The 13736-nt window shown below is 40.1% G+C and overlaps 1 protein-coding gene across 1 annotated transcript in view; it reads right to left on the bottom strand.

Annotated features, from left to right (window-relative positions):
- The window catches only part of ETV5 (ETS variant transcription factor 5), a 36214-nt gene extending 23402 nt beyond the window's left edge, over positions 1-12812 (bottom strand). The window contains exons 1-5 of the mRNA XM_081328382.1: positions 12705-12812; positions 10757-10898; positions 10510-10597; positions 10383-10430; positions 10103-10153 (exon numbers count right to left, since the gene is read on the bottom strand). Of these exons, the coding sequence (XP_081184508.1) occupies positions 10103-10153; positions 10383-10430; positions 10510-10597; positions 10757-10801 (232 nt within the window). The 5' untranslated portion in view covers positions 10802-10898; positions 12705-12812. The remainder of the gene's footprint in view (positions 1-10102; positions 10154-10382; positions 10431-10509; positions 10598-10756; positions 10899-12704) is intronic.
- Positions 12813-13736: the final 924 nt, after the last annotated feature.

Below are 13736 nucleotides of genomic sequence, written 5' to 3'. Positions count from 1 at the left end.
TGAGCACAGTAAACAATGGAAGTGCACAAGATGAAAGTCATTGCAAACAATAAAGGCATTACAATTAAAAACCAGTAATTACTAAATTTACCTAATATAAAGGCTTAAGGCCAAAGTCAAATAACACTGCTTTAGTTTCTTCATGAAAGACAGCAGGGTCAGGGCCATCCATACTTCTGGGGAGAGTATTGTATAAAATGGGGGCACCATTGGGAAGCTGATTACCTGGTCCATGATCCAGGTAATTCAAAAGGAGGAGAAACTTGCTCACCCACACACTGCTAGACACACCCAAGAACTTTTGAATTGGGATGTTTTTGATCACCACCCGGGGTCCCCAACCCCTGGTCCGTGACCACAGCATGCCAGCAAGCGGTCCACACAAACAAGCAAAGTCCCATCTGTGGGTTGCAGACAGCACACAAAATCATGCACCCTCCGGTCCATGGAAAAACCTCTCTCCATGGAACCGATCCCTGGTGCCCAAAAGGTTGGGGACCTCTGACCCCTCCCCCCCATAGCCCAGTTTTGGTGCCGAGTGACTACTACTAAGGAATTTTAAACCTTGTAAGACATTATGACTAGTGCCTCAATTTGAATGGCGATTATGTCAAAAAGTAATGTAATGTTATAGTTTGCTAATGTGTACTTATTTCCAAATTGCCTTCATATTAGTCCATGAAGCTCTGATACTCTTCACAATCAATACATATTTAACATAATTTCTAAGAGAAGACATTTAAGGAAAAGGCAGATGCATCAGAATTTTCTACCTAAATAGTGACTGAGCAAAACAGCTTTATTTAGCCAGAAGTGGAGTCTTATCCAGCCCCATCCTCTAAAACTAAGTACACAACTATTACACCATGAGCAAATTGCTTGGATGTGACAGCTTTCAGGCATCACTAACATTTAGCAGTCTCATCTTTGCAAGAGATTTAGAAACACTGACTCCTGCATTGTGGATCACTTCCCAGGAATGAATCCGAGTGACAGAAGTGGGACTTATCCAAATAATTAATTATGTAGGAAGACAAAATAGGAGATCTCAGAGCTTCTTGGCAAACAATACTTCTCAAGGGCAAAATTAAGACCAGAATTCATTTTCAAGAAAAGGCTCTAGCTACCTTTTGTCTCCCACCAAATCAATGAACAATGTAGGTAATCAAAACCTGCTTTAAAAAAAGAATTACAGTACGTGTCTCCAGTCACTATTCCTATTGGCTGTCTTCTGGGGTTTCAAGTGTTAGTTTCCCCCCCCCTTAAAATTGCCCTCTCCCCTCTCCTAACCCTCTTCCTATTAGGCAGGGCCTTGCTGAACAGCAAACAGCAGGAAACTCACATTGGAGGTGTTCCAGCTGTCAGTCACAAGCATGTTTCTTTCCAACAATCTCTGTGTTGTTTGAACTGTTGTTTTTCTGCCAACAGCACAATGGAGCTTAGTTATTCATTGAAGGAGGGGGGAAAAAGGCTGAAAGAAGGCACCGCCCTCCATTCACAACCAATTTGGAATACTCCATCCATTCACAAAAAACCCTCTATCCTCACAGCTGAGCACTACCAATCAGGAGAAGGGAAATGACACTTAAGATTATAACAGAGACCAGCTGTCCTACAGAGAGGAGCTTGTACTGTGGATGTTTATGTAAGGAATTCAAACACTGCAGAAATGTTCTGAATAAATAAGAAGGAGCTACCATTTCACAGAGTTCACTGCAACCTAAATGATTGTGCAACACAACTTGTGGTGAGGTCCGGAAATGCCCCTTGGCAAAGAGAAAGAAAAAAACTAAAAATTATTTTAAAAAAGTAACTTTTTCTTTGCTGCCCATTATTGTGGACAGCAAATTTGTCTTTTATTGCTTGTGGATTCCTTTAATCAGTTCTTTTATCCCTATTTATGGCAAGAATTAAGAAATTTAAACTCTAATCCCAGTGTAACACACTTGTTTTGTTCAAGAACTACCATAGCATGAATAATTGACAGAGAAGTTTGGTTGCTGAAAGAGCAAAAAAATAGGAACTTGAAGGGGCAAGAGTTCTAGAACAGTAGCTCACAATCTTGGGTTCCAGATTAAGGTAAAGGTTCCCCCGCACATGCGTGCTAGTCGTTTCCGACTCTAGAGGCCGGTGCTCATCTCCGTTTCAAAGCCGAAGAGCCAGCGCTTGTCCGAGGACATCTCCGTGGTCATGTGGCCGGCATGACTAGACGCCAAAGGCGCACGGAACGCTGTTACCTTCCCACTGTAGTGGTCCCTATTTTTCTACTTGCATTTTTACGTGCTTTCGAACTGCTAGGTTGGCAGAAGCTGGGACGAATAACAGGCACTCACTCTGTTACGCGGCACTCGGGTTTTGACCCGTCAAACTGCCGACCTTCTGATCGACAAGCTCAGCGTCCTAACCCACTGAGCCACCATGTCCCTGGGTTCCAGATTACAGCTGGCCTAAATTAGACTACAGCCATAATACTCCCAATGATTCTGATAAAATCAAGGTTGGAATAGAGTATAGCCCCTATTATAAAGAGAAAAGATTTTTCTTTTAGTCTATTCCAGATTATCCAATCCATTGTTCTCTGTCTTCTGATCACACACAAAGCTGCCTCTTCCTAGCACCTCCCTTTTTTCCTTTCTAGCACTTGGGCCATTTCTGAATTCCAAGAATTGGCCCACCAAAGTGCTGGATAAGGTAGCACTCATGTAGTACAAAATGCAGGATTTGGGAGTGCTCTTGGATTTCAAATTATCGATGGATGTAAATAGGACCTTAATGACCAGGAGTACTTATGTACAACTAGTAAATTAACTCCAGCCATTTCTGGATGAAGATAGCCTGACTTCAGCAATATACATGTTGGTAATCTTCTGGATGGATCATTCTAATCCATTTTGTGTATGGCTGCTGTTGAAATCAGTTGACAGTACAGCTGATGCAGAATACTGCAGCCAGGAAAGGATATGGGCACAGAACACGGGAATATGTTATTTCTGCTCTGTGAGTATAACACTGGCTTTCAACAGTATACCAGGCCCAATTTAATATGCTGATACGGTAGCTCAGTGGGTTAGGACGCTGAGCTTGTCGATCAGAAGGTCGGCAGTTTGGGGGGGTCAAATCCCGAGTGCCGCGTAACAGAGTGAGTGCCTGTTACCCGTCCCAGCTTCTGCCAACCTAGCAGTTCGAAAGCACGTAAAAATGCAAGTAGAAAAATAGGGACCACTACGGTGGGAAGGTAACAGCGCTCCGTGCGCCTTTGGCGTCTAGTCATGCCGGCCACATGACCACGGAGACGTCCTCGGACAAGGGCTGGCTCTTCGGCTTTGAAACGGAGATGAGCACCGGCCCCTGGAGTTGGAAACGACTAGCATGCATGTGCGGGGGAACCTTTACCTTTATTTATCTTTAGAGTCTTTAATGGCTCTGGACCTGGATATCTGAAACAGTGCCTAATTCAGTACTGACCATATCACAATGTGAGATTTGAAGAGTGACTGCTGACCATGCGAAGCTGCTAGGCCATTTGTTTATGACAAACTTTTTCAATTGCTGAGCCAGAGTTTTGGAATAGTGGACCCCTCTCTTTGGATTTGTAGAAAGTGGCTAAATGCCTGTTTATTTTGATTCATGAATGACACTATGAAAGCTGGTTTTAAATAGTTTTTTTTACCATTAATAACTATCTTTGGTTCTAAGCTTATTTTAATGTTTTGAAATGTTAATGGTTTCTAAATTCTCATTAGTTTTAACATTGCAAGAAACCCCAAGTGCTGTGAGTAGTTATAAATATATAAATCAAATCACCATCTTACACATTGTCTCCTCACCCTTCCCCATCACATTGCTCAGCCTTCATTCTTCCCACCCATTGCTCACCTCTTCAGAATAGTGCATTATTGCAGATTATTGGATATATAATTAATTATTATAATAATTGAATGTATTATTATAATTAATAGATATGTATATGACTAACTGAACAGAATCATACTATATTTTTAAGTCTGGAATTGTGGTATTTACTGGAGCTGGACTCAGGAATCATTCTTGACTTATTTTTTAATTACACTCTATCAAATTTTGAATTTGATGCAAAAATTACCATGCTAAAATGGATCATGAAAAGAGCAACCAGCTGTTATTTTTGTGCATTCTTTCACATTTGTTCTTAGCTAATGAAAATTAATATTAGCTAAAGAAGAACTACTGATTTGGGATGCTGTGAGACTGAGCAACAAAGAATTTCATTTTGATGGAAAACTGTTCTGCTAACACTGTCTTCTATGAAATTTAAATAAATCCTAGGATGAATTTCTAATTTTTCATATACATTTAAACCTGACTAAATGCAAATCTTAGCCAATGTTGTGTTCAGTAGGCAATTACCCCCCCCCCTTTTAAACACTTACAAATTCTCCCTTGATAGCCAACAAATTGCTGCCTTTCAAATCTGTTAGGGCAGAACTTAGTTTCCTGAATTGGGATGACAGGCCTTATAGTCCATGCTACCTGAAGTACTTCCGATTACAGGAGGCAGCTTCATTGCTGCCCAATCAATCAATTAATCAATCAATCAGACTCTTTCTCTCCTATTCCAGCTCTCTCCATACAAAGGGTAACAAATGTATAATCAAAACATTTTAGGAAGCTAACCAGAACCTGTGTGAGCAGACCAGCTTTTCATATTTCAATTAAGGATCATTCCCCCCTCCTTTGTAAAACAAATGGCTTATGCAAAAATCTGCTGGATGAAAACAAAAAACGGAAAAGGGCAAAACTGGAATTGTGTCGACTCCTCACAACTGTCTGGACTACTCCCTGCAGTTTCCTTGGCAAGGGTTTTTGGAAGTACCTTGCCATTGTAATAATAAATGTAATAAATGTAATAATAATTGGGCCATTGCCCTTTCCTAGGGCTGACACAGACGGAGTAGCCCAAGGTCACCCAGCTGGCTTTGTGTCTAAGACAGTACTAGAACGACAGAATGTGACTGGCTCAAGAGAGTGACTTTGTGCCTAAGGTAGGATTACAACCCACAGTCTCCTAGTTTCTAGTCAGGTGCCTTAACACTACTAAAATGCAGTCTTTCTATAAAAAGTGGGGTCCTGAAATAAGAAGAAAAAGCCTGATTTTCGAATAAAGCTGTCTCCTTCCTAACACAGCAGGCAATTGATTGGATGCCAAAAAGAGTTCTGGAGAACTCTGGACCTCCAGGCTTAAAAATCAAAGCCCCATTGCAATTTAAAGGCCTAATGGAAAAATTAGGACAATTATTTAAATAGACTGGCCACTTATGCCAAGATTCATTTTGCTGAACAATTGCTGGACCAAGAGGCAACATCCACGGACAGAAGAACATCCGGTTTCAGAACTGTTGACTCCCGATTCAAAAAGTGATATTTTGTACAACCCTGGGGTTGGCTTCTGAGCAGATAAAGATATGTTCAAACTAGGTACCAAAATATTTTAAAAACCTTTAATAATAAGCCAAGAAAAAAATGTTTTTTTTCTTTGATATTCCAAGGAAACAATGAAACTTACTCCATTACTAGTATCTGCAATAGTTACAGTGCTACTAGATAAAAAGAATTACAAAAAGTAAAAAAAGTGGACTTTGAAGTGTGCAATATTGAGTGGATCCCCATGCCAACATCCAGTGAAAGAGTTCTGGAGTGCCTTCAAATTATATTATGCACACACACCTTTGTATGTCTGGATACATGTATTGAGAAAGTATATGTGTTAATATCCTCACTATAATTAGAGTCTGAAAAGACAAGTATAACTATAAGATGTATCACATAGGTCAAAGCCAGGAGAAAGTCAGGAATATAAGATTATTAGATGAGTGGTGTCTTAGGTTTTTAATCTTTCCTACTGTACACAGGCAATGGCAAAGCAAGCAAATAATGCTAAAACAGCACCAAATGTGTTGCACACATAGTACTTTATGCCAGTGTGGCTCTGCCCCATTCCCTGATGCCAAAATAGAGTCAAAACTAAACTGCCTTTAGAAGGAAGTGGCTCAGTCCAGTTAAAGAATCGCAAAGACTTGCCTTCTCTCATTCGACTTTTTCCTATATAAATCAAATGAGCCAAAATAAATAACCAGCTGAATCATGTGATGCAGCTAGATTAAACTATGTTATGAGATCACATGCTTAACTCCCTCCCCCCTTTCTTATTGAAAACCTCTTACATACAGAAAATCAGAGCATCAAAGGCAAGACAAACTTAAAAAAACACCTTAAAAATAAACTATAACACAAAAAATGCACCCCATTTTCTGATGACCAAAATAAAAGACAATTTTTTATCTTTAAAATATCAAACAGAACTGTCCAGCAGAAGCAGAACTAAACAATTCTTCTGATATAGACCAGTAATAACATGCTAATTTTCACTGTAATTTTAATAACCAGCATATATTTTGGAGCAGGCCCAGGTTGAAGGCTATAAAATAGAACCCTAGCCAGAGAGAATTCCCAATGGCCGAAATGAAGCAATTCATACATCAGAATGAAAAACATTTGGAAGTCAGGGAAAAAGTGCTTAGGTATTCTGTTCTGTTGCTCTTATTCAGAGAAAAGAACAAATGGAGAATTCTTTTTCTGGGCTGGGGAGGGGAAAAAAAATCTTCTCAATTTAGAACTATTACAAGAGACACATAATGACTTCCCATGTTGCTCCTCTATAACAGTGCACAAAAGCTTCAGAGGCTTGCTTAATACCTATGAAGGCAAGCAGCAGTTTTGCTTCATCTTATTTATCAAAAAAATATTTGCGCTATAGGTAGTCGATTTACAACCACAGTTGAGCCCAAAATTTCTGTTGCTAAGTCAAACAGTTGTTAGTTTTTAAGGTAGTAACACAATTGTTAAGTGAATCCGGCTTCCCCATTGACTGATTGTTAAAAGGTCATAACAAGGTAATCACATGATCTCAGGGCACTGCAACCGTCATAAGTATGAGTCAGTTGCCAAGCATCTGGATTTTGATCATGTAACCATGGAGGTACTGCAACCGTTGTGTGGGAAATGGTCACAAGTCACTTTTTTCAGTGCTGTTGTAACTTTGAATGAAGACTAAATGAACTACTGTGTACTATTTTAACTCCACACGAGTGGGGTCTTTGTATCTCACCCCTTTCCACTATGGATATTCCAGGTAATTCACATTCAGAGGATCCAAGAAAACAATGAGGTATAAAACATCTGCCAGAGGTACAAAGACATACTTTAAGAATTGTAAATGGTCACCCAGCAATGCAACTGTGCAGACGGGGCAAAAAAAGAGAGAGGTTTTGCCACAATTAATATCAGAAGCACCATCCTCCAATGGGCGTATCCCACAATACAGTGCTAATTATGCATTTATGCTACTGCTACCCTAGGAAAAGAAACTTTCTTCCCTAAATAAAAATTGTTACCACGAGGAAGGAAACGATTTAGAACCAACACAACAAATGCTATCAACTGTATCTTTCATTAAAAAAAAGGAAAAGAAGAGGAAATGCATATTAAGATACAAGAACTCGGAAAAGGATAGAGACAGTAAGATCAAAAATAGTTTTTAAGTAAAAAAAAAGAAGACAAGAACCTTAACTTATAGCAGCCTATCTCAACTTGTTTTCTTCTGTGAAGGAAGCTGAATCTGAGACATCTGGAAAATACAGTACTAAATTGGGGAAAATGCTTATAACTGCTGTTCTTACTTTTTAAGAGTTTTAAATTAGAGGAAGACATGCACAGAGACATCCTGGTGCCTTTGCTTTCATAAAAATTATACTTTAAACATTCAGTATCAACAGGTACTTCAGATTTTGAATTTATGCAATTATACAATCAGAAGCATCAAAAGAAAGAAAAATCTTCCAACATTTATCTTCCCAGAATTGAAAATACATTTAAAACACTTACACTAATCCCGCACATAGCAGACAAGCTTTTAAAACAAGGACAGAATCAACTGTATCCTTAATAACTCCCAACGCAATATACATTCACTTGGCACGAAGCCTCACCAGTTTAAATGGGATTTACTTCTAAGTAAACATGTTTGTGATTAACCCAATAGTCATATGTTGATTTTTGTGCCAGAATCCACAATAATAATTTTAACCATGAATCATACACTATAAATCAATGCCATGCTAGCAGAGCCTGAAAAAAAGTTTTCAGTGTGCAAATGGTGCCCCTTTATTTATTTATTTCTTACATTACAGTATTCCTCTTCTTTATAGCAAGCTTTACTGCTACTGGGTTTCACCAACGCAAGAGAGGTCTTTGATCTGTAGATTTTCCTCTTCAGATTTCTTTCTAAAAAAGGCAATACTCAACTCTCCCAAAATTACTATAGCTCCTGGTAGTGAATTTTGTAGAACTGTGTTTTAAATCAGTTATAGTTTACTTAATTTATAGTTTGACCAATTGTAACTTGGAAGCTTTAGCTTGGCTTCATGTGCCCCTGGAAACCTCTGTCACGGCCTCCATTGACCTCCAAAAGGCATTACTAAATTGAACTTTTAATGTGACTGATGAAGAAAATTATGAAATCAATGCTTGGAGAGTAACCATATTAATTATACTTAATTTTAATTAAATTTAACACAATATAAATTGACTCTTATTTTTTGTCCTGCTCCATTAGCTACTTTTAGGGTGTCTCTCAGAAGGTGGGGTACCCATATTGTAGAGAGTAGATTTTTGAACCATTTAATTAGGGATACTTTAAAAAAAAATCTAAATCCAGGATTTAACGCTGCATAACCAAACAAATTATTCTTCCAGGTAAAAACCCTTCATTCATATGTAAAGTTGCTTCCAATGGAAATATTTTCTGCCATACTGTTGGCTTCTCCAATGCAAGAAAACTATGTTTACTGGGACTACCTTTCTTTTAGAAGACATTTGGGTTTTTTCATATAATCCTTCAGGTTCTGGGCTGGCAAAGCCTGCAGAGAGGTATCTGAACACATCTCTGCTAGCAACAGATCCTCCCACACAGCCTAACACACAGCCCAACTTCAGTTTCTACTGCTCCCAGCAAGAACTGGAAGGGTTGGGCTAGAATGTCAACATAGGGAGAAAATTTCTTACTCCAGGCTCCCTTTCATCTCCAAAGCAGGGAAGGAAAGGGACACACACACACACACACACACACACACACGTTGCCTGTCTGGAGAAACTCTCATGGCAACTTTCCCATTCACTTCAAAGTAATCAAAAGACAATAATTAACATGCATTTACTGTAGCACAAGATATTCCACTGCAAGCTGTGACAGAGCTGAAATCAAGAATCCGTTCCTCTGCAGGCTATGTTTTTTTGCCTTCAGAGACTGTGGCAACCAGAACAGCTAAGCAAAATTTTAACAAGCCCCTTGTCCCAAATAAATGTCTGAGCAAAGTTTTCACCTTAGGTTTAAGAACATCATTTCTTGCAGTACATTAAGACCACAGCTGAAAACTGTGCATGAAACATGCTTGTGTTAAGAGGTAAAAACAGGCCCAGGAACTAATTATTAAACCCTACAGACAAAACGAAAACTCTTGGTGATACAGCGGGAGCACTCTGATAGCTGCCTTCATAGAATAGCGGCTTGCCAATGACTAATACTCCCTAAACCTGCTCAGGTTTCACCAGCAAAGCTTTGTCCTTCATAGCTTCATGAGCTATAGCTATAATAGCTAGGAAAGTCACTGAGGGAATTAGAGGCACAGGGCTGGTGAGAGTGCTTTTGTGTGCTCACCAGCAAATGGATTTTAATATCTCTTTCATTATGAAGTATTCATGGGAGCTTGAAAGGATTCTGCGGAAATCAAGGTTAGGCACAGCCTCAAAGGTTTTCGCACAAATATTCCAAAGTTCTTCAGTTAAAGCAATGCCATTAAAAGAGCCTCCAACACTATACCTTTCTATTCAGCCCCATCCCTTCCAAGTGACAAGGACTTCACAAATCCCACAAACATGCACACGCTGGAATTGCATTCTATTAATAAAGGTGACACACAAACACAAGGACCAAGGGAACAAGTCACTTATTTTGTAATATTGTGTAGTCTTCAGGGCAAGAAAATCAAAGATGAAGAATGTGACTTACAGTTGTCAGACTGGAAATCTGGGACAAACTGTTCATCATCAGGAACTTGGGCTACAAAAAATGAAAAAAAATGAACTGGCTATCTGTTAAATACATTCCAAGTATTTTGGAAAATATAATTGTGATCAATATTAAAGACTACATTTGTTTGCATTGCAGATAAGGTTTGGATAGGCATAGAAAAGGCTATAGCACGGCAGCAACAAGTTTCACAGATAATTATAATCAGCAGCTAACAAAGAACAATAAAAATGTAGAAAGTTGTATCAATGGGATTTACCTTCAGCTAACCAAGCCTCCTGAAGCTGACTAAGGTCTTGAAACAATTCTGAAAGAAAATTAAAAAAAGGCTACTAAAAAGCTACAAAAATGTTTAGGTGTGTTATTAAGAATGGTAATGAGTCTACCTTCAGAATCATGAGCCAGATCAGTGTCTTGAAATTTTCTTTTCCTCTCATTCACTGACCTTCCACGACATTCATCTGTGCAAGATTTCTAATGAAAGCAAAAAAAAAAAAATATGTAGCTATAGAGGGCAAATAGTCAAATACCAAATAAATAAAACTTGGGATAAAAACTTGGGAAGATGTTAGTAGAGAAAATTCATGCACAAAGAAAACAGTTGCATAAAATGTATAACCATACAAGACATACCCCAGGAACCATGAAAGGGACTTGTTGGTCATAAAAGCCATCCATTATGTTTGCAGGTTCTTAAATATTCCTTTGAATGGTTTTAGCATTGAGCAACTCCAGGATAAGAAGGGTTCAAAATCTAGCTCCGGCAGATTTAAAACTGGAGAGAAGAGAGATTTTATTTTTTTTTAAAAAAAACCTCAACCATTACATTTTAACAGACTTCTTCTAACTGTATGTGAGCATAATTTGAAATTTTTGAGGATTATGTTATACTCCCCATTATAGTACTTTTCTTCAATTCATTACATTCATGTTTTTACCCTCATCTTATTTTTCCTTGGAACCAACAGACGATAGGTCTCAACTTTACTGGTGGTGTCACAGAATTACTATGGAAACAGTTATGATACCGCAAAAAGCAAATTCCAATAACAAAGGGATGTATTACAAACTAAAGGGTCATAGGTTTTCAAGTTCGTTTTCCTTTCTATGTGGTCCAGAGCTAGAATATAAATAGCAACAAGTGCAAAGAAAATCAATTCTGTTGTGTAAGAGCTCAGCTTTCAAATAAAAGACACCTAGGCTTGTTTTAGATAAACAGGGAAAGCAACTATGGGGGAACTTAAGCATGAGCTTACTAAATTTCTTTTCATTCAACATTTACTTTCTACAAAATGAATTCAGGATGGATACTTTTTAAAGTATTCCTGTTTTAACAAAGAAATACTAAGAAACGCCAGATAACATATTGCTTTAAACACACTATTAATAGAAATCTCTCAAGTCCTGAGAGAGGGCACTAAATAACTCAGCTCTCCTTTTATTGATGGAATTTTCAAGACTTTAAGTAGCCTATGAATGTTTTTTCAAGGCCGAGTTTTGTAATTAGTTAGTCCAGCCAGTTTTTGCTAAATGGTCGACAAAGATAAAACAATTATGCTCTAAAGAAAAGCTTCTGGAAAAGCTTATAGTACCAGAAAAGTGGTTAAGAAAACAGCTTATGATCGTCTCTATCCTAGCAGATCAACGGTTGCAGACTATTTCTAAAAGCCAGCAAGAAAATCCAGAAATTGTCCACTAGAATTATAGAGAAAACCCTAAATTTCCAAATTACCCGATCGGTTTTAAAATGTTTGACATCTAAAGCAAGAAGTGAAAGATAAAATAGCATAAATAAATAAATAAAATAAAATAAATATTCACTACTTCGTATTTTGCGTTATAGCTGCTGTTTACCTTCTTCCTCTCTTAAACCCCTATATGAAAAACCTGAAAAGCCTTTCACATAGCCAAACAATAGAGTTACAATCCCCTCCCCCGCGCCGCGCGCGAATCTGGCCTAAGTTTTATGAATGGCAGAGCAAACAACCAGAGCAGGTATAGCGTAACTAGAACCCTAGCGCAGGGCCTCATTCACAATAACAAGGGACGCACTCCATTCATTAAACGCCTTCAGATACGCCACCCCCTCCCCCGAGCAGAACGCCGCGAAAAGGTTCAGCCCCCGCCCCCGCACTCATGGCTCCATTCACAGAAAACCAGCTCCATTCATAAAATCGCCCACATTCACAAAAAAAAACCCAACCCACAAAAAAAAAAACACACCACCAATCCTCTCAGCGAAGCCAGTGCCTGCTGCAGCCAGTGGCGGCGCGGCTGTACAGCTTTCCCTCGCAATTCTTCGCCATACTGTCTCTTCCATGCATTCTTGCAACCCTTGCTCTCATTCCCCCCCCCCCGAGATCCAGCCCTCTCACAGCAGACTCGAGTTAAAGTCGCAACGGTATTTCTCCGCATATCCCGCAAATCCTCAGCATCTTGGAGCCCTAAGCACCTGTCCCCCGAAAACCTGCTCCTGACGCCCCGCCGGAACTCACGAGTCCACCGATCCCACAGCTCAGCGTCCTGGGCCCGGATTTTCACCCCAAGCCCTGAAGGCTAAACGAGCTTTGCCCCTCCTCACCTGCCGTTAGAACTATCGCGCTGCCGCGGTGCAGTCGCTAGAAGCCCTGTGTCGTCTTCGGGCTGCTGTCCAAGCCCCCGAACGGCCTCCAGAGCCCGCCTCGCCCTGTCCCCATTGGCCCACAATCCTGCCACAGCCCGTCATTCACAGCTTGTTTACCCTACCAGGCACCCAATCGCGCTCGTATGTCAGAACGCCTCCCAGAGCAATCCAAAACCCGCCTCTCGGCAACAATGAACTGCCTAACTTTTTTTTTCTTTTCATTCGGAAAAATATAGCCAATCAAGTCGCTCTTAATTTACATATTTTTGTCGAGAAGCCTTTCATTCATAAAAAAAGAGAGGAAAAAAAAAATCTCGCGTTCCGAGGGCGAGGCAGACTCCGGGAAAGATTTAAAGCGATAGCATAGCACGGTGGCATTTTGCCTGCCGTGTGAGGTCGGCCGATCTCGTTGGCCTGTCCACAGCTTGTGTTTGTGTTTGCCTACTTGCCTCAAAGTAGGGAGCTTGAGGGACGAAGCAAAATCGCCGTAGAAAGTGCCCTTTGATGCGAATTGCATTCCAATGTCTGCATACTCTGAAAACACTCAGGGGAGAAGCCCCACTCAAAATCGTGGCTGCTGATCCCTGCCGCTATTGGCTTTGGCATTCCTAATGTCCTCGGGTTTTCGGGACAACGCTGCAAACCTCAAATATTTCGAATTTGGAACCCCTTGCCTGCTCCCCCGCAGGGTTGGGGACCTTCCGAGGCCGCTCAGAGGTCCTGGAGTTAAGATATTTTTCACTTGCTCGTGGATACACAACTCTTTGCTTTCTGGATCGAGTCCTGGCATTTGGAAATGGGCGCAAGGCCGAGCCTAAACAGGCTCGTTTTGGGCCTCACTGGCCTGTCCACAGCTTGTGTTTGTGTTTGTGTTTGGGCGTTTGAGCGGACGGACGCTGCCTCTGCCTCCAGTCATTGTTTCTGTTCCTAAACATACAGCTGGACCTTCCAGGCACCAGACCAAACTCTGCAAGAAACTTTGGGGGATAA

The sequence above is a fragment of the Vipera berus genome (assembly GCF_964194415.1).
Source record: "Vipera berus genome assembly, chromosome: 5".
In the NCBI taxonomy this organism is placed as follows: Eukaryota; Metazoa; Chordata; class Lepidosauria; order Squamata; family Viperidae; genus Vipera; species Vipera berus.
This window is presented reverse-complemented; position numbering and strand designations above follow the sequence as displayed.